The sequence below is a fragment of the Erinaceus europaeus genome, chromosome 6 (genome assembly GCF_950295315.1).
Source record: "Erinaceus europaeus chromosome 6, mEriEur2.1, whole genome shotgun sequence".
NCBI classification, from domain to species: Eukaryota; Metazoa; Chordata; class Mammalia; order Eulipotyphla; family Erinaceidae; genus Erinaceus; species Erinaceus europaeus.
In genome coordinates this window covers 41476160-41497955 of record NC_080167.1, presented here as the reverse complement: position 1 = coordinate 41497955, position 21796 = coordinate 41476160, and the positions used below count along the sequence as shown (strand labels likewise).

At 42.8% G+C, this 21796-nt stretch overlaps 1 protein-coding gene across 3 annotated transcripts in view; it reads right to left on the bottom strand.

The window, feature by feature from the left end:
* Window positions 1-20293, bottom strand: part of DESI2 (desumoylating isopeptidase 2) — a 61298-nt gene extending 41005 nt beyond the window's left edge. Inside the window, exon 1 of one of the 3 annotated variants that reach the window (XM_060192076.1) lies at window positions 19883-20293. Coding sequence is in view for 2 of the 3 variants with exons in the window: in XM_007534616.3 (XP_007534678.1) it covers window positions 19883-19924 (42 nt within the window). In the remaining variant the exon portion in view is untranslated. The remainder of the gene's footprint in view (window positions 1-19882) is intronic. The other 2 variants (XM_007534616.3, XM_060192075.1) reach the window with 2 other exon arrangements.
* Window positions 20294-21796: the final 1503 nt, after the last annotated feature.

Sequence of the window (21796 nt, the reverse complement as noted above, 5' to 3'; positions counted from 1 at the left end):
AGTACATTTGTTTATCTTAAAGTAGCCACAAATGGTGACTTACAATGCTATAGAAGTTTTGGAATTCATGTTAGAACATCCAACAATTTGCTTCTATTGCTTCAATTTAGGTAATACTTGGTTCTTTGTTATATAACACTCCTTTAAATAAAGTGAGGAAATTTCTTAAAATTGAGTTACAACTGTTTAAAGTATACAAATAAGAACTCACTTAGCTCATTTAGTTTTTTTTAAAAATATTTTATTTATTTATTTATTCCCTTTTGTTGCCCTTGTTGTTTTATTGTTGTAGTTATTATTGTTGTTGTCATTGTTGGATAGGACAGAGAGAAATGGAGAGAGGAGGGGAAGACAGAGAGGAGGAGAGAAAGATAGACACCTGCAGACCTGCTTCACTGCCTGTGAAGGGACTCCCCTGCAGGTGGGGAGCCGGGGTTCGAACCGGGATCCTTATGCTGGTCCTTGTGCTTTGCGCCACCTGCGCTTAACCCGCTGCGCTACAGCCCGACTGCCACTCATTTAGTTTTTAAAATCTTCCAAATAGCAACACTAGCAATAACAACAGCTAACACTTTTTAGTGCTTATCCTTTGCTGGATTCTTACTATGTACATCTTAAATTGACTAATGAGTCCTACAATAACCCTATGATTTATATGTATCATTACCATTTTAGAAAGAAACAGAAGTAGAAAAGTGAAGGAACTTTCCCAGGGTCACACACTAAGAGGCAGGGGATAATAAACTAATTGTTGTCTGATTAGTATCCTAGGACAAGGACAAAACAAAGCATCACACTATTTGTTAAAGTAGATTCCTGACAGCAGATTTCACCTAGAAGAGATTAAGTATAGTTTCTTGCTGCCCCTGCCTCAGGCCTGTCTCTTTCTCACATCAAAATTCTTATTCCGAGCCAGTATGGATGGTTTGGGACTCTGACTAGCCACCAACTTGTTAGGGAGATCCATAATGATACAAAGAGGTCCCATGCAGAGCGCACTGAAACACAGACACACTTACTTCTGCGCACCAGTATGCTTCTATCTCCTCCTACAAGGAGCATTGATGGACAATATGATGGGAGATGTCAAGTCCTAGGGGAACTTCAGCTGAGTTTAACAAACCCATTTAGGTAATTACTATATGCCAAGCTCTGGAAATAAAAACACAAGGCAGGGAGTCCGGCGGTAGCACAGTGGGTTAAGCACAGGTGGTGCAAAGCAGAAGGATCCCAGTTCGAGCCCCCAGCTCCCCACCTGCAGGGGAGTCGCTTCACAGGTAGTGAAGCAGGTCTGCAGGTGGCTACCTTTCTCTCCCCCCATCTCCCCCTCCTCTCTCCATTTGTCTTTGTCCTATCCAACAACAACAACAATAATAACTACAACAATAAAACAACAAGGGCAACAAAAGGGAATAAATAAATAGTAAAAAAAAAAAAAACGAAAACAAAAAACAAGGCATTGTTGCTGGCTTCAAGCTCATGGTGGAACAAAGGAAGTTCAAAATCTATGCTGCTGTATTGTCTGATACCCACAAATAAATAGCATCGGGTTAGAAAAAATAGGGATTGGGAAAAAAAAAACTACCTTTTTTTGGGAAAGTATTTATTTAGTACTTACTATCAGAGACCAGAGCACTACTGCTCAGTATTTGGCACAAAATGGTACTGGGGACTAAACTCGTGGTCTCTGGCAAAGTCTGTGCTCTAACAGGCTAAGATAGCTCCCTAGCAACAAAATATCACAGTTCTTGCCTCCTTTCTTGTTTTAGTTTTATCTTTTGTTGTCACTGAGTATTTCCACTCCTGGCCAACTTTTATTTTTTATAGAGACAGGCATTCAGAGATATCTATCTAGAGAGCATGATGGAATTTAGGGAGGGGTGGAGATTAGGACAAATAAATACACATGGCATATTATTTTAAAGGGGGAGTAAGTGAAGAATGACAGGCAACAGAAAACGAAAAACTGCTAGCTCTTACTGTCAGAAGACTCAATATTGTATATCTATCAAGCTTTCCCAAGAATTACTCCTAATTTAATGCCATTATCTTAAATTGGTTCTAAATCTTATTTGAGAAATCAATGTATGAAAAAAAAGACATAGCCAGCTATCAAAACACCCTAGGACGCCATAATTAAACATATGATAAAGGTACAAGAAGAGGCAACTAAGCAAATGAGTAATATCAAGTGGTAAGTAGGGGCCAGATGGTGGCTCACCTGGTAGAATGCCTGGTAGTTAGCAACAAGTGGGAGGAGTTGGGTTCAAGGTCCTGGTCCCCAACTCATGAGCGATGGGGCAACACTGCATGCGTCTCTCATGTAGAGTGTGTGTGCCCTCTATTTCTGTCACACTCTATCAAAGAGAGAGATGGAGACACACAGAGAGACAAAGAGAGAACGCAAGTGCACACTGATTATACAAAAAGGCATTCGTGCCCGAGACTCTGTGGGCTCAGGTTTAGTCCCCAGCACCACCATAAGTCAGAGCAAGCAGCATGCAGTAGCCCATGGACAATCAGGTGTGAGGTCCTAAATTGGCTCTCTCATAAATTTTCTGAAGAGAAGCATATAAATTATTCCTTTAATTTTTAACTCTGGGAAAGACTTTCTAAGGTTGACATGAAACTGAAAGGTCATAAAACAGTAACCATCTTAGCCACATATAATTAAGATGGCTAGCTTTTTAATTTATTTACTATCTTTCATAATTCATGTTTAGTCTTGCTCACATTTTATAACTCTCTGACATATCTCACATGGACTACATTTTCTTTTTTTATTTCAATTCTTATTATCTTTATCTTTATCTTATTATCTTTACTTATCTATTGGCTAGACAGTCAGAGAATCAGGAGGGAAGGGGGTGACAGGAAGAGAGACAGAGAAACTTGCAACACTGCTTCACCACTTGCAAAGCTTTCCTCCCTGCAAATGGGGACCAGGGCTTGAACCGGGTCCTAGTGCAATGTAATGTGCTCTCAACTAGGTGCACAGTCACCTGATCCTTGGGACTACATTTTGACATACTGTTTCTCCTCTAGATCAAAATTCATTCCAACAGAATGTTTATACTTGCATAAAATTTTTACATATACACCTTTTAATATTTATTTCCTTTTGTTGCCCTTGTTTTTTTATTGTTGTAGTTGTTGTTATTGATGTCGTTGTTGGATAGGACAGAGAGAAATGGAGAGAGGAGGGGAAGACAGAGAGGGGAAGAGAAAGACAGACACCTGCAGACCCGCTTCACCACTTGTGAAGCGACTCCCCTGCAGGTGGGGAGGCGGGGGCATGAACTGGGATCCTTACGCCAGTCCTTGCGCTTTGCGCCACACGCACTTAACTTGCTGTGCTACCTACCGCCTGACTCCCTCATAGACACTTTAATACAATTTTGCAACACAGCAAGAATCAACTATATCTATTGACTGTAGGATACAGGATGATTTAATCTCCTGCCTCTCACCCAAGGTTTGGTCAATTTAATCTGAGACTTTTTTTTTTTTTGCCTCCAGGGTTATTGCTGGGGCTTGATGCCTGCACTATGAATCCACTGCTCCAGGAGGCCATTTTTCCCCTTGTTGTTTACCATTGTTATTGCTGTCATTGCTGGATAGGACAGAGAGAAATGGAGAGGAGGGGAAGACAGGGGGAAAGAGAGACACCTACAGACCTGCTTCACTGCTTTTGAAGCGACACGGTAGGGAGCAGGGGGCTTGAACTGGGATCCTTATGTAGGCCCTTGTGTTTTGCACCATGTGTGCTTAACCTATGGCGCTATCACCCCCCTGAGACTTTTTTATAAACATGATGGCTTTTTTTTTTTATGCCCCCAGGGTTATCACTGGGGCTCGGTGCCTGCACTATGAATCCACTGCTCCTGGAGGCTAATTTTCCCATTTTGTTGCCCTTATTACCTTTGTTGTCATTATGATTGTTGTCATTTTGTCGCTGTTGCTGGATAGGAGAGAAATCGAGAGAGGAGGGGAGACAGAAAGGGGGGAGAGAGAGATAAGAAACCTGCAGACCCTGCAGGTGAGGAGCCGGGGACTCGAAACAGGATCCTTATGCCAGTCCTTGTGCTTTGTGCCATGTGCGCTTAACCCGCTGCGCTACCGCCCGACCCCCATGATGGCTCTTTGTAAGAGTAATTGTGGATAACGACACCTTTAAATCATCTGTATAGGGGGATCAGGTGGTGGCACATCCATCCAGCAGAGTGCACATACTACACAAGTGCTAGGACTGGTGCCCCCTTCGTGCTACTATGCGCAAAGACCTGGGTTCCTTGGGGAAGTTCCTGGGGGAAACTTCATAAGCAGTCAAGTAGCCTGTGGGGGTCTCTCTCTCTCTCTCTCTCCCTTTCTCTCTCTCTCCCTCTCCCTCTCTCTGTCTCCCTAACCCTCTCAATTTCTCTTTGTCCTATCAAATGAAAGAAATAAAATAAATCATATGTATAGCGGCCTGGGAGGTGGCATTGTGAACAGAGCTTTGGATTTTAAATCATGAAGTCCAGAGTTCAGTCATTGGTGTCATGTGAGCGAGAGTAATATTCTAGTTCTTTCTATCCTTCCGTCTCGTGCCCATAAACCTTAATAAAATAATGAATCATATGTACAAGTGAATTTAGCTATGTCAACTGAGTGCTGATGTCCATGGCTTTCTCCTTTTACACTGGAACCATCTTAAGCTCTTCAGTCACCTTCTGTCTCCCCACAGGTACCTTACTGTGCCTTACTGCTTGCGAATGGCAACTTGAAATCCTAAGATTCATTCATAAATGTTTTCCCTTTCACTGTTCTATAGATAATGCTTCATTTTATTTAGGCTTTCATGTCATGAAAGTAGAAGGCTAGTCTTTGACAAGTAAGTTTTTGAACTGTGCCTATAAAAATTGTTTTGTTTTATCCTTAAAACTTAAAAGTAAAGGGTTGGGAGCCAGCATAATGGTTCTGCAAAAGATGTTCATGCCTGAGGCTCTGAGGTCACAGGTTCAACTTCCAACACCACCACAAGTCAGAGCTGAGCAGTACTCTGGTTGTTAAAAAATAAATAAGTGAGGGGGCCGAGTGGTAGAGCAGTGGGTTAAGTGCACATGGCACAAAGCGCAAGGACTGGCGTAAGGATTCCAGTTTGAGCTCCTGGCTCCCTACTGGCAGGGGGTTCGCTTCACAAGCGGTGAAGCAGGTCTGAAGATGTCTATCTTTCTCTCCCTCCTGTGTCTTCCCCATCTCTCTCAATTTCTGTCTTATCCAACAACAACAACAGCTATAACAACAATAACAATAACAACCACAGCAAGGGCAACAAAAATGGGAAAAATAGCCTCAAGGAGAAGTGGATTCATAGTGCAGGCACCAAGACCCAGCAATAACCCTGGAGACTAAATAAATAAATAAATATTTGAAAGTTAAACCGGGCTTTGATTTAGTGTTCCCAATTTAATTCTGCCTAGTGCTTGATTTTTTGATATTGGCACTGACCTTTCAACTAAGGGTTCTGAGAGACTTACTAAATGTCACAATTTTTCTCTTTAGCTTTCAATCTTGTGTGCACCAAGGCTTGCTGCAGTTTCACATTAGGCAATAGTGCTGTTTACCTTTGAGGACTCTATCCTACTCTCAAGATAGTTCCTTCTTTGGTAATGCCTGCTCTATTTTCAATGACCCTCATGAATCTGTGGAGGACATCAATCAGAAATTCAGGCATGACTTCCCCTCCCCCATACATGAACTTAGGGAAAAGTATGGGGCCTGATTTAACCTTTGTACTTGCTTATCCTCTGCCTGGAACATTCTTTCCTTAGATCCTACACAGTGTATAACTTCCCTATCCCACAGCAGGGATGCCTCTTCTTGGTGAAGGTTTTCAAAGAGTAGTTCTCTATGTGAAATTGTAGCAGCGACTGACTATGCTACCCTTACCTCCTCTATCTTTCCCATTTCCTTAAAGTTCAACTCCCGGCATCCCATGTGCTAAGAGTGATGCTTCAGTTCTCTCTCCCTCTCCCATTAACACATAAATAGGTCTTGTGGAAAAGAAAGGGGGGCGGGGGGGAATTCTGAACCTTGAGAACACTATGCAAAGTGAAATAAGCCAGTAAAAAAGGCCAAAGAACATATAGTTTCATTTACATGTAACATCTGACCAAAATAGAAAGTAGGATAGTGGTAACTATCCAGGTTAAAGGGAAGAGAAAATGGGACTTTGTTAATGGGTATAGTTTCAGCTTTGCAAGATGAAAAGCTCTGAAGACTGGCTGTACAACAATGTAAATATACACGGAACCACACAGCTAAAACTAAGACAGTGAGTTTTATGTATACTTTACACAATTTAGAAAACTCCAAAAGACAAAAACATTTTCAGAGCTTTACAATGTACTCCAGGAAAAGGAAATTATAACAGCCAAGAGAACGTTTAATAACAAATGGAAACTAGCCCTTAGTCAAGAGTTACTGTGAAATCATACTAACTAAAAATCGTGTGACAATGACACTAGAATGAACAATTCTGTATGGGCTAGAATGTAGTGTCATAAAGATTATGGGGGTTGGGTGGTGGCACACACAGGTTACAATGTTACAATGCACAAGGACCCAGGTTCAAGCCCCACCTGCAGGGGGAAAGCTTCAGGAGTGGTGAAGCAGGGCTGCTGGTGTCTGTCTATCACCTTCCCTCTCCATTTCTGGCTGTCTCTATCCTATAGATAAAGATAATAATTTTTTTTAATTTATAAAAAAAAGAAAGATATCACACTTTAGAGTCTCCTGCTTTCGAATAACAGGGAGTCTATCAGTTCACTTTTTAGCCATATACCAAAATACCTTCCAAAGAAATTGAAACGAAGTTATTTCCATGTATCTCATTTCCCTTTATTGTTTTTGTCTTATAATTTAAGATTATGTTGGCAGTCTTCCTTTTACATTCCATTAATCAACTGGGTGACATCTGAACAAAAACACTGATTTAGAATTTAAATCATTTTGTAGAAAATCTGATGGTCAACAGTTGTGGGGGATCCATTTAATAAAAAAGCCACTTAGAAAGGAGGCACTTCATAATATTTAACTTAACAGGTTTCATTAAATTCTGCTTTGTTAACTTTATCCATCATTATAATTATGGCCCTGGAACTCTGTATGTGATATACTATAGCAGGTCCTCGAATAACGATGTCATTTCATCATAGTACTGATGAAAACAACTGATTCCCAGATGGGACCCTGGTGTGTAGTATTTATACCTTCTCTGTTTGCATGGGTCTCCTCCCACATCCCAAAGATAACCACATGGAGTTTACTGGCTTGTCTACACTGTACCAGTCTGATTAGAGATGGTGGTGGTATGTGTGTATGTCCCTTTTCCCCCGTGCCCCCCAGTGATGGAATATTCTGTGGTGGAGAGAGCCTGGTCTTGTTCACAGCTGGTTTACACTTTAAGCTCTGAACTGTCGGGAAATATTCCACCCACTAACCCTCTACTGGGAATTGGAATAAATGAATCTGAATGAAAGAGTAATACAAATAAATGGTTAGAAGTGCTTTATGCCTTCTGGACAAGCTTGTCCAATGTTTTTGTAGCCAGAAACAGGCTGTAGGCACCTAGCTCTTGTTAGCCAGCCTACTATAAACTGGTCTTGTTATACACTGTTTTGTTTATTTCTGTTTGCAAGATCTTGAACATCTGGATATTTGCCAGTCATTACACTTTGTATTTTGGGATAGGGAGAGAGCATAATGGTTATGCCAAGACTTTCATGCCTGAGGTTGAGGTCCCTCAGTACCACTGAAAGCCAGACTGTATAGTGGTCTGGTATCTGTCTCTCTCTCTGATTAAAATAAATTAAAATATTAAAAAAATGTATTTTAACATTTAAAAATTTCCATTTTAAATTAGTAGGTTACTATTTATTCCACATTAAGTCTGCTACTATGGAACACTGAACACCACTAAGTTTATAAAATATTTGCTAGACTGTGTAGTAGGTAGAAAGACTCCTTATGAGGCATAACACCTTGTCTCCAGAGCCTATGAATATGTTACCTTAAGTGGCAAAGGGGTTTTGCAGATACAATTAATAATACAGACCTTGAGATACGAGAGTATTCTGAAACATTCTCATGGGTCCCATCTAATCACAAAAGCCCTTAAAAGCAGAGAATGCTCTCTGGATAAAGGGAGAACAAAAAAATGGCAGAAGAGGAGTCAGAACATGTAAAATGATAGTTTGAAGATGTAGGGTACAAATGAGGACTTCAAGAAGCTTCAAGCAGGTAGAAGAGGCTCCAGTTCTCAGCCAGCAAAGAATGGGATCTCAGCCCTACAACTGGAAGCAACTTAACTCTGGTAAGAATTTAATGAGCAGGAGTCGGCCGGTAGCACAATGGGTTAAGTGCACATGGCGCAAAGTGGTAAGGACTGGCTTAATTATCCTGGTTCCAGCCCCTGGCTCCCCACCTGCAGGGGAGTCACTTCACAGGTGGTGAAGCAGGTCTGCAGGTGTCTTGTCTTTCTCTCCCCGTCTTCCCCTCCTCTCTCCATTTCTCTCTGTTCTCTCCAACAATGACAGCATCAATAATAATAACTACAACAAAAAACAAGGGCAACAAAAGGAAATAAATAAATGTTAAAAAAAAATTAATGAGCTTGGAAGCCGATTGCCCAGTCTGTATAGGCTGGCTGATACCTTAACCACAGCCTGTGAGATCTGAGACAGAGAAATAAACCTAGGTCACCTGAACTACAGAAACATTCTGTGCCGAGTGGCAGAAAGAGCATAGCTCATGGAATACAGCTGGTACAAAGAACATTAAGACTAATTCTGTATTATCTATGTAAAAGTTCAGGAACTGAAGATGTTTTCAGAAAGAGGATCATGCAGTGTGACAAAGATCCAACTCTTTTTTTTTTTTTTTTTGCCTCCAGAATTATTGCTGGGGCTCAGTATCTGCACTACGAATGCATTACGAATCCACTGCTCCTGGAGGCCATTTTTTCCTTTTTGTTGCCCTTGTTGTTTATCCGTGTTGTTGTTACTATTATTGTTGTTATTGTTGTTGGATAGGACAGAGAGAAATAGAGAGAGGAGGGGAAGACAGAGAGGGAGAGAGAAAGATAGACATCTGCAGACCTGCTTCACCGCCTATGAAACGACTCCTCTGCAGGTGGGGAGCCAGGGGCCCGAACCAGGATCCTTCTGCTGGTCCTTGTGCTTTGTGCCACCTGTGCTTAATCTGCTGTGCTATTACCCAGGCCCCAAAGATGCAACTTTTAAATGGCCAGGAGATAGTTCATACTGTAGTAGAGTGTGCACACTACTAAGTGTGGGGTCTTGGGTTTGGGTCCTGGTACCACATGAGATCATCATGGTCAGTGCCAGGGAAGCTCTGTGGATGGTGGAGTGGCATTATGGTTTCCTCTCCTCTCTCTTTCTCTCTAAAGTGAAGAATGAAAACACTGGCCCAGGAAGCTTGCTCAGCAGCAGTACTGAGAGAGGTCCTGAATTCTTTCCCCCAGCACATTAAAAAAAAAAACAAAAAAAAAAAACAAACTTCAAAAAGATAGACTAAAAATATTTCCTCAGTCTAGTCCCAATGTTAAAAACGTGTCAAAAAGAATTTCTATGTGCTCTCCCTCTCTTCATCTGATAACCCTAATCCAGCAAAGCTAAAATCCAGCAACAGATTAAGTAAAAGTTCGAGGGGATGGGAGTAGGAATATGTATTTGGCACAAAGAGAAGGGGGGGGTCAGAGAGCTTTTTTTTCATGCCATTTAAATGCTGACATCATTCCTAACAAAATGCTGTTACATTACTATTTACTTACAGAAGACCTTTTCTAGAAATTGGTGACAGTATGATGACATCAAGGAATGCACAGTCTAGTAGAACACTCAACACTATGTAGATAGTGACTGAATTTTATATAAATGGGATTCACCCAATATATACTTTTAGGACTGAGTTTTTCCCCTGAAATTATGAAATTATACTGTTGCATGTCACAGCAGTCCAAACTACTTAAGCTGCGGAGATCCAATGCTAACAGATGCCTCCCTTATTCACTACTGTTCATTCCAGAACCGGGGCTCTTCTTTAAATAAAGTTTTACATAGTGGATTTTAAATCCAAATCCTGAAACCCGAGTTAATAATAAACAGAATCATCTGGGAGGAAGGGGGATGCGGAGATGATACACTTTTCTTATAAAGTACTTATTAACTAGCAAAATCCCAGGTCAGACTATTAAAAGAGCAGTAGTGTGCTTTGGGAAAGAGGTAGCATCATAGGATCTTTGCGTATCCGGTGATGCTCTGTTTTATAATCTGGGGGCTGATGACTTGTGAGTTTATTTCTGAAGCTAGAAAGCCAACTTGGAGCTCACCTATACATGCCTTGTGCTTATCAGAACTTAGACACAGTGACTGAGGCACAGAGACAGCATACTTGACCCTTGAACAAAATGAACTTGAACTGAAAGGGTTCACATATGGATTTATTATTATTATTTCTATTAGCTTTATTTATTGGATAGAAACAGCCAGAAGTTAAGAGGGAGGGGGAGGGAGAGAGGGAGAGAAACAGAGAGACACCTACAGCATTGCTTCACCACTTGCATAGCTTTCCGTCTGTTGAACCCGGGTACTTGCACATTGCAACATGTGTGCTCAACCAGTTGCACGACCAACTGGCCCTTGGATTTTTTTTTTTTTAATATAGTATAAACTTTACAGAAAGCACTGGACTTTCAGGTATGGGTTCCTGGGAGGTCAATACCTGGCATCACATATGCTAGAGTGATGCTCTGGTCCTCTCCCTCCTTTCCCCCATTAATAAAATAAATATTTTTGTAAAAAGATTGGTTTGGTAATAGAAGGGAGGACAGACTAAATTGACTGTCAGACTGAGACTAGAATAAGGCAATTAAATCATACAAATAGGGACATTAAGGCCTTGTACTTAAGAAGCAATGGTGATAATGTGGCTACGGTAGCCAATTTAAAGAATATTTACAAAGGAAAATAGGTGGACATAATAGATTTTCAGCTGTCATTTCCAATTTCCTGTCTGCTTAACTCATAAATACTACAGTAGAAAAATCAGGTAAACTCTACTATCTCACATTCAACATAGTGTAAGGAGTGAGTTCTGAACAAACAACAAATTCCTGGGAAAGGAGACGGCTTTGGCAAAGTCTTTCCTTTCTATCAAGAGGAGAGTCAAAATTTAGAAATACTCCAAGTAAGCAACAGATGAACGGTTAATGAAACTGGTATATAGGGACCGGATGATGGCGCACGTGCTTGGGTGCACATGTTACAATGCACAAGGACCCAGGTTCGAGCCCCCGGTCCCCACCTGCTGGGGGAAAGCTTTGCAAGTGGTGAAGCAGGGCTGCAGGTGTCTCTCTGTCTCTCTATTACCCCCTTCCCTCTCAATTTTTAGCTGTCTCTATCTCATAAGTAAATAAAGATAATTTTTTAAAAAAGAAAGAAAGAAACTGGTATATTTACACACAACATAATACTACTTAGGTGTGAGAATTTTGCCTTTTGCTCCAACATGGATGAAATTAGAGGGGATTGTGATGAATGCAATAAACCAGAAAGAGAAGGATGAATACAAAGCAAGAGATAATGCAGGGTGAAACCTCAATGGACTGTGGTCTGTTGTGCTAGACCTGGGAAGTCAGAAGGTAGAGAAGGAGCAGTAAGGGGAGATTGGGACCTAAGGCCCTTTGGAGAAGGAGAATGATGAGCTGGTAGAAGGTGAGATATTTCCACGGTTGGACAGTATGGAATTATACTGTGACAACAACAATCTTGTAAATCAACATTTTCTCAAAAAAAGTGCTATCAGCTTGAAGAAAAAGTCAACACATTCTCACCAACACACAAGCTTACAAAATTTAGATTTCTTTGAGATAAAACTCTCTTAAGAGAAGTTCTGATAAGCACAAGGCTTGTATAGGTGAGGTCCAAGTTGGCTTTCTAGCTTGATGATCTTCAGAAATAAACTCTCAAATCATCACCCCCAGATTATAAAATAGAGCATCACTGGATACTCAAAGATCCTACAATGCTACCTCTTTCCCAAAGCACACTACTGCTCTAACACCATAAAACAGTTCAACCTGGAATAGAACTCTATATAAATGGGACTCATCCAATATACACTTTTAGGACTGCGTTTTTCCTCCAAAATTATATTGTTGCATGTCACAATAGTCTAAACTGCTTAAGCTGCAGAGATCCAATGCTAACAGATGCCTCCCTTATTCACTACTGCTTGTTCCAGAACTGGGGCTCTTCTTTAAATAAAGTTTTACATAGTGGATTTTAAATCCAAATCCAGAAGCCTGAGTTAATAATAAACAGAATCATCTGGGAGGAAGGGAGAGGAGATGATATACTTTTTTTTATAAAGTACTTATTAACAACTAGCAAAATAGGGTACTTTTGTTTTTAAATATTTATTCCCTTTTGTTGCCCTTATTGTTTTATTGCTGTAGTTGTTATTGTTGTTGGAGAGCACAGACAGAAATGGAGAGAGGAGGGGAAGAGAGAGAGGAGGAGAGAAAGAGAGACACCTGCAGACCTGCTTCACCACCTGTGAAGGGACTCCCCTGCAGGTGAGGAACCGGGATCCTTACACCGGTCCTTGAGCTTTCTGCCACCTGCGCTTAACCCGCTACACTACAGTCCGACTCCCAATAGGGTACTTTTTTTTTTTTTTTAATAGCAAATACAGCACTCTAAATGCTTGGAAGGCTTACTGAAAAGCATTTTGACAGAGATGAACTATAAGTGGATTAAGCAGTAACTCAAGTCAAGGCATACATGTCACAGCACAGAATTCTGATTTACCTATTTTTTCCAGTGCAGTTAGTAGTGACCACTCTGACCCCATCAGTCTCTGACTTCAATAGTTATGTTAACATCTCCAATCTGCCTCCAACTGGTCATACTTTCCCCCAAGAGACAATCTATTGTATGACTGATAGTTTCTCATGTCTCAGAGCAGCTGTTTTTTCTATTTTTTCCCAAACATTAAGTGTTATCAGATTAAAGTAAAAGAAAAAAGAAACATTTGCCTCAAGCTCAAGAACAAGTAAACAAAACCAAAAGGAAGACAGAAAACTACCTTTAAAATACTGCATTTTCACCAGGTTGTTTATTTTCCTCTTGTGCAATGAATGGCATTTTCGTTAAAAAGAACAGAAAAAGGAAAAAAAAAGAGAGAGAGAGAGGCAAGTACGCAGAGAAAGGCTCTCCTCACCTTTGCCTTCTTTCACATCAGGTGACTCTGTTTGGTACTATGACAGTCATTTTACAACTATAAAGGGGCTAGCCAAGAACAAAAGCCACTGCTGAGGATGGCAGTGTTACGACTGGGAAGACTTGGTCCGTGATGACCCAGCTCAGCTGCTAAACTCAGAGACTACTTCGTTCTGAACCAAAGTTCCCTTCCAGTTCAAGGATCTGCTACACAAGCTCTGGTGCTTTCAGACAGAATCAGTCAAACTAAAGAAACTTGGTACTTGACTATGAGAGTTCATAATTCTTTATAAGAAAGAATTTAAGGGGACTGGTAGCTCAGCAAGTTAAGTGCACGTGGCACGAAGCGCAAGGACTGGTGTAAGGATCTCGGTTCGAGTCCCTGGCTCCCTACCTGCAGAGGTGTCACTTCATAAGCAGTGAAGCAAGTCTGCAGGTGTCTTTCTCTCCCCCTCTCTGTCTTCCCCTCCTCTCTCAATTTCTCTCTGTCCTATCCAACAATCATGACAACAAAAATAACTACAATACAAAAACAAGGGCAACAAAAGGGAATAAACAAATGAATATTAAAAAAAAAAAAGAATTTGGGGCCAGGCGGTGGTGCACCTGGTTAAGCGCACACATTACAATGTGCAAGGATCTGGGTTCAAGCCCCTGGTCCCCACCTGCAGGGAAAAAGCTTCATGAGTGGTGAAGCAGGTCTGCAGGTGTCTCTCTGTCTCTCTCCTGCACTATTTTCCCCTCCCTTCAAAATTTCTCTCTGTCTTTATTCAAAATAAATAAAGAGTTAAAAAAATTGCGCAAAGCACAAGGACCGGCATAAGGATCCCGGTTCGAACCCAGCTCCCCACTTGCAGGGGAGTCACTTCACAGGTGGTGAAGCAGGTCTGCAGGTGTCTATCTTTCTCTCCTCCTCTCTGTCTTCCCCTCCTCTCTCTATTTCTCTCTGTCCTATCCAACAGTGACAACAACAATAATAATAACTACAACAATAAAACAACAAGGGCAACAAAAGGGAATAAATAAATAAATATTTATAAAAAAAGATAAAATTATAACACAAGAGGTTTGGAGGAAGGGATTGGATGTCAGGCAGAATAAGGGAGAAGGGTCTGAGGTGGGGAAAGGAGAAACTTTTGCTGATTTAAAGGTATCGTAGAATAATAAAGACAAAGAAATAATTTCCATTTGCCTAGAACTCATTAAAAAAGTCTTGAGTTAGATCTACAGATGTTTGGGGAGTCACATCCTATCACACTTGCATGACTGCATACTTTCTTAAAGAAGAGTTTAATGAAGTCAGGGACACCAGACTGGGAGAGACAGCTAACAGTTATGCAAAGGAATTTCATGCCAGAGGCTCTGAAGCTCCAGGTTCCATCTCCTGCACCATCATAAACCAGTGCTCTAGTAGGAAAAAAAAAAAATGAAATTCAGGTAAAAATTCCTTTATTTGAATAGTTCTAAAAAGGACTTTTTTGGGGGAGTCGGGCGGTAGCACAGTGGGTTAAGTGCACGTGGTGTGAAGAGCAAGGACTGTCCTGAGGATTCCAGTTCAAGCCCCCGGCTCCCCACCTGCAGGGGAGTTGCTTCACAGGTGGTGAAGCAGGTCTGCAGGTGTCTATCCTCCTCTCTGTCTTCCCATCGTCTCTCCATTTCTCTCTGTGCTATCTAACAACGATGACATCAATAACAACAATAACTACAACAACAATAAAAAAACAAGAGCAACAAAAGGGAAATTGGATAAATATTAAAAGAAAAAAAAGACTGCTTTGAGTAACTGAATCATCAGATCTAAAAAAAAAGGGGGACTTTTTTTTTTTTAAAGCAGAGCACTGCTCAGCTCTGGCTGATAGTGGTGTGGGGGAATAAGGGTTCCTTTTCTTTGAAATTTTTATTTATTTATTTTGGATAGAGACAGAGAGATTGAGAGGGAACAGGGAGCTGCACTGCTCTGCAACACTGCCCAGATCCATTTTAATACTTTCTCTTTTAAAACTATTTTATTTGTTATTTATTGGATAGAGATGGAGAGAACTTAGGTGGAACACCTGGTTAAGTGCACACATTACAGTACACAAGGACTCAGGTTCAAGCCCCTGGTCCCTACCTACCCACAGGGGGGAAGCTTCAGGAGTGGTGAAGCAGGTCTGCAGGTGTCTCTATCTATTCCTCCCCTCTCAATTTCTCTCTATCCAATAAACAATAAATAAACAATTATATAAAAACCAAGACAGAAATTGAGGGAGCTTTAGAAAGGGAGAGAGAGAAACCTGCTACACCACTTGTGAAGGCTTGAAGTTGGTTCTTTGGCTCACTGATGTGCGCCCACCCCACTGTGTCCCTCAAAGGGCTTCTTTTCTTTCTCTCTGTCTCTGTCTCTGATTTAGGTTTATTTATGGGCAGAGTGGCAAAGAGGGAGAGAAGCTTAGCATCACGTTGGCATATGTGCTACTAGGGATTGAACTCAGGACCTCATGCTTGAGGGTCCAACACTTAATCCACTTCCTGGGCCACTTCTTTTTAAGATTATGAAGATGTATAGATATTATTTAAAAACTTAAAAAAAAACAGCTATAGGGTGAGCCTACAAACATCATGTGATTATCCCTATTGTAAAAAATTTATAGTCAAAATAACCTGAAAAGTACAAAATTTGGATCTACAAGTGAAGACTTCTGCTAATGTGACTACACCGACCAGATATTGTCCTGGAACTGAAACTAATCAGAACCACCTATGTCAATCTGAAGCAAGTGAACAACCTCATTCCTGAGACTCAGAGATAACTCTAGGCCGTGTTTTATCGGTAGTAGCTTACCCCACAGTATACAGAGGCAGATAATCACTGAGAAGGCAGCAAGCAATAATCTAGCTGTTTATGTAAGACTAAGTAACCTTGTGAAGATTATATTGTTCCTCCACAAGAAGTACAGTGACTTGGGTGCCTTTGTATGGACAAAAAAAGAAATGATCATCAGTCTCCCAGCCTAACAAGCAAGAAAAATACAGCTGGGGCTGGAGAAGGTTATGGCCTGACAGTACAGGGTACACAAAGAGGTCCTTGTAAACAGAGGCTATACAGGTTGATTTTCATGTTTACAAAGTCTCTCAGTAGCTGATGTACTGATAGGAGATCTGCATCAGTGATTAACAGGAAGTTCTACCCAAGAGAAAAGAAAAGAAAAAAAAAAAAAAGGAATGTACACATGACACCAAAGAAAAATGTTTCCAAACCCCAGAACTGGCTTGAGAAAAATGAGTATAATAGGTAGAAATGTGTGCCTCAACCCATCAGAACTATTGACTGCTCTCATTCACCAAGACAACTTTAAACTCTCCCTAAGCCTCAGTACTGCTCCGTCCTTCACCCAAGTCTCAAAGACATAGTCAAGCTTTCTGTGTTAGTTCACTTTGTGCATCCTACATTGTTATACTGGACCGGCTGATATCTAGCTCCTAATCTCCCACTCCTATTCTTCTACACATGATTAGCCTCTGGCTAGAGAGGCAAAGAGAGGTCTGTTACACATTTTACCAATCTTTCAAGTTTCTTTCTCTTTTTTTTGGCTGGAATTTTGTGCCTGTATGATTCCACCACTCCTGGAGGATTCCACCAGGACAAAAAAAAAGAGAGAGAGGGAGAGAGACAGTCACTACAGCACTGTTCCACCTTCTTTCTTATGAAGCTTCCCCCCTTGTGAGGCGCTCCTATGTGGTGGTCAGGGGATCGAACCCCAGTGCTGATGCATGGTAAAGTGTGTGTTCCACCTAACCTCCCACCCCCTTTAAATTCCTTTATCTTTGAACATTCCTTGGTCCTACAACCTCAGGTACTGGTTATGGCTTCTTCTTTAAATTTCTGTCTTTCCTTATTAAAATCCTGCTGTCCTATTTTGTGAGTTGTTACTATTGTACCTCTTCTATGGCAGTCTAAATTCCTGAAAGTTGATTCACTTAAAGTGGCTGCTTCAGGATCAAAATTAAATAGGTGTAGGTTGCTGAGCTGGTGACATAAAAGTCACAGGTTTAAAGTCCTCAAAAGAACATATAAGGAGGGCTGGGGAGACAGACAGCATAATGGTTATGAAGAGACTTTCATGCCTGAGGCTCCAAGGTCTCAGATTCGATCCCCAGCACCATCATAAGCCAGGGCTGAGCAGTGCTCTGGTGTCTCTCTCTCTCTCTCTCTCTCTCTCTCTCTCTCTATATATATATATATATATATAATTAAATAAAATTTATTTTAAAAAGAATATAGAAGAAGTTTATTAGACATTTACTACTCTGATATATACCCCTCTGTTCCTGTGGATAGGAAAAAGCAATATATAAGTGGTAACTATGGAAATTGCTGTGTAAAAAAATAACGAATCAGACTATGGTCTAGAAATTCTTTTTTTTTTTTCTTTTGTATTACTTTTATTTATTTGATAGAGACAGACAAGAGGGAAGGGAGTAGCAGAGGGAGAATGACAAGATGCCTGTAGCACTGCTTCACTAATGGCAAAGCTTTCCGCCTGCAGGTGGGGACCGGAGGCTCCACAGTAACACGTATGTCACTACCCCGCCCATCTAGAAGTTCTAGAGGACATTTTCAACCATTTGGGCAGGTTTAATTTACCATTTTTATCTACCTGCTTATTCTACCTACCCACTTAACAAAAGTGAGATAAGGAGTGAGATCTTTGTTAGTTAGCTAAGGGTTGAATATCTTCCAACAGACTCTTCCCTCTAGAGTACACTACTTTGAATATCATCTCTTAAAAACGAATGGACATAAAAGTTTATTCCAACCCCGGGAAGAGTAGTGAACATGTCGCATGGATTAAACTGTACCGCATCATTGATATTTTCTGAGTAAGGTGGCTACCATTTCTAGCTGGAATAAGTAAACTTAAAAATTAAATCTGAATCAGACTCTTTGAAAGCTATGTTATAAACCAGAATGATGTTAATAAGTATGTTTTACAAAATTAAACCTGATTCTGACAGTAAGAGATTAAACAGTCTGGAGATTAAACATCAATCATGACGTTCATGATCCAAAGAATTCCTACAGTGTTAAACTCATCGTCTGCCAAAGAATGCGGTTTTAGTGTTACTTTTATTGAAAAGATAAAACTTTTTCTCTTCCCCTGCCTTCACGGGTAACTTGAAGGCTTTGAGACTGTGGGCACTGTGTAATTCTAGTTTACAGAGTCCAGAAGAAAAGGCATACACACTGTGTTCCCCAGAACTGAATACAGCCTGAGGGACGCTTTGTAATAGCCCATGAACAGGAAAACAAATTCAGGTTGGGGGGGGGGGGGTGCACAGAAACTGCAAAAGACCAATTAAAAAAAAATGTCTTGAAAAAAATAAAGGTATCCAACCCAATACAAATAGGTCGAGCGATCTCTTCATCAGTGACCGAGGCCAAAGGGCCATGTGAATTTCCTAGGAGCTCTAGTTCTCCTTCCCTTTCTATCCAGCCCCACTCTTCCTCGGAATGTCAGTCATCTACATTCACCAGAACTCAACTCCAGGCAGCTCTGCAGCCTCCAGTCACAACTCCCAGATAAGGCGCAGGCCCTAAATTTACCCCAGAATACGCACGGCACAGCTTAGAAACTTACAAAGCCAGGAAATTAAAAGTTTAGACTGAGCACCACATTCCTAACTTCGCCGTCCAGTATCTCTAGTTGTCTGCATCTGTGAATCCGAAACGATAATCCTGGGGCCTCTTCCGCGGGTCAACACAATTTAGGGGAAAATCTTCCCCCGGCCCCCCCCCCCCCAAAAAAAAATTGCAGAGCGAGGTAGAGTCCTCCACCAAGAACCAGAACTCCCAAACGGAAGCGCACACGGCCCGGCAGCATTTAACTACTCGGGCAATTCTCCTGCGACTCTGACAGCGAAGTCAGTCCCCGGGCCGAGCCGGCGCTCGGAGCACCACGAAGGGGATGACATAACAAACAAGTTCTCCCATCCCGGCTCTGGCCCGGGGCACGTCGGATACCTGTTGCATCACCTGGAGAGGGGCCTTCAGAAGCTGGGGAAAGGGCATTACCCTGCACCTCTGTAAATAATTCTGCTGGGTTGCTTTCTCAAAAATTACATACGGCCTCATTCATTTTAATGAGGCGGCCTTGGAGGCCAGCTCGTGTCGCCTCCCGCTCGCCTCTGAGGAGGTCCCGGCACGGGCACGACCGTCGTGGACTTTCCGGGACTTGGAGGAGGCCTGGGAGTTTCTCAGACTTGGATGAAGAGGGAGCGAGGTGGCGGCGCTCGGGACGCGGGCAGCCCCGGGGTCCCGGCGGAGGGGAGGAGTCGGACCCGCGACTCGGGAGCTAGGGACGCGGCTCCCCGGTGCGGGGGCCGAGCCCGGGTCAAGGCCGGGGGCACCGGGGGTGCGTCGACCCGAGCGTCGGCCGAAGCCCCTGGGCTGGGCTGGGCGGCACTAACTCGCGCACCGACGGGTGCGAGGCTTCATTAAAAATTAAAATAAAAAAACCATCCCGCTCCCCTCCCCCCAACGCCCAGCAAACTACGCTGGAGGCGGAGACGCGAGGCAGGCAGCGCGGGGGGCCGGGGGCCGGCAGGGCCGCACTCACCATGTCGTACACGTTGAGCACCACCAACTGATTAGCCCCCATCCTCCTCCCCGCGGCCACCGCCTCGTCCTGCTGCCGCTCCGTCTCCGCGGGGCCGAGGCCGCTCCCACCCCCGCGGGCGCCTCTGCGGGCAGAGCGGGGCGCTAAGCACACAGGCCGGCCCGCGGCGGCCGGGGCGGGAGCATCGGGGAGCCGGGCCGCTCCGGGGCGCAACCGACAGGACCCTCCGCGCCGACGGCGCCGCACCGGTGGCGAGCCCGCTCCGGCTCAGGCGCCTCCCCTAGGCGGCAGACACGTGGGGGAAGGCGGGGCCTGCGAGAGGGGCGGGCGCCCGGAGCCCCGGGGGCGGAGCCGGCCCGGCGCGGGGCTGGGCCCGCCTGCGCTCTAGCTCCGCCGATGCCGCTCCTCCTCGGGACCTAAAATGGCGCAGGCCCTGCTCCGCTCTAGCCCGAAGGAGCGGGATTCCAGAAAGACTACAGTTCCCAGCATGCAGCGCAGCGAGGCGTCCCCTGTTGCTGTTTGAAGCGCAGAGGCGGAGCTTCGACTACGGGGATAGTCGCGGAGGGTTTTCAACCGCCGACTACAACTCCCAACATGCTGCGGGGATTCCTAAGCTTAACAGACCAGATCGTCCCCGACACTACACTTCCCAGCTGGCAGTGCTTTGTATCCAAGCCCCATTTTTTGCAGTCCGCCCTTGGCCAGCTTCACCTTCAACCCATCTTCGCCAGTGCTGCCGCTGCCGTTAGCTGAGCTTGCTGAAAGCCAAAGAAATATGACGAAGGACCAAAGTGATGACCCTGTTTTCCAAAGCCTCTCACTTTTTTTTTTTCTTGCAAAGGAAGAAGTGGAGAAAATATAGTCTCCACTATATTTGGATTGGTGGGGGTTGAATTTTTATGTTTTCTGAAACTGTCCTGCTGAGATCAGAAGCGTGTGCGGTTCTCATTAACAACCGTAGGGCGCAGGAAATGCACTTGCACAGATATCTTTTGTGTGGCTGCCATATGTTAGGCACTGTGGACCGTGGGGAGTAAAGTGATTAAACTGGGACAGAAAAACCAAATATCGGCGTTAGGTGCTTTGTAGATTATTAAAATAGGACGCAGTGACTGAGTGTAATCTCACGTTGGCTGCAGCAGGAAGGTCTCTGACAACCGGAGGTTTAAACTGAATTATGAGTGACAAAAAGCCAGCTTTGTAAATATCTGGGGACAGGTATCCAACTAAAAGGGAACAACAAACAAAGTTAATTGATTCAGCCAATTAGGAAACTAGCTCAAGTGCACGCTACTAGGTGGCTTTAATAGTGGGAATAGGAAGGGAGATAAATACTGTACAGATTTTGAATAGTAGTTGATAGAACTTACTAGTGAGTGAGATGTTGAATTTTTTTTAAAAGCCATTAAAGAATAACGCCTAGAATTTTGACTTGGAAAAATGCATAATGGTGTCATTTATAAAGTATGAAAAGTAGAACATGTTGGAACGGAAATAAGAGTCAGTTTGTTTCTACTTCTTTGGAGATAATGTACACGTCCTTGTAGACATTCATGAGCTATAAGGTTGGCTTTTGGATAAACTAGAGCCTTGGGACTGCATGGGGGACCCAGGAAAATGTACAGTTAGAAAGAAAAGGACCAAAAGACAAAAGCTTTGGGACTTTATCATTTAGAGGTCAAAGGAGAGGAGGAATGGAACCATTGAGACAGGAGAAAGTGGTAACATGAAAGCCACAAGACTATCAGAGTCAGCAAAATAGAGGTTACTTCTGCCTTCAGCTGGAGCAGTCTTAACAGGAGAAGTGGGTCAAAAGAGCATCTGGAGTGGTTTGGGGAGCAACTAAGGCTGGAGAGTTAGCATAGTGATTATGCAAAGGACTTTCATGCCTGAAGCTTCTAAGGTCCCAAATTC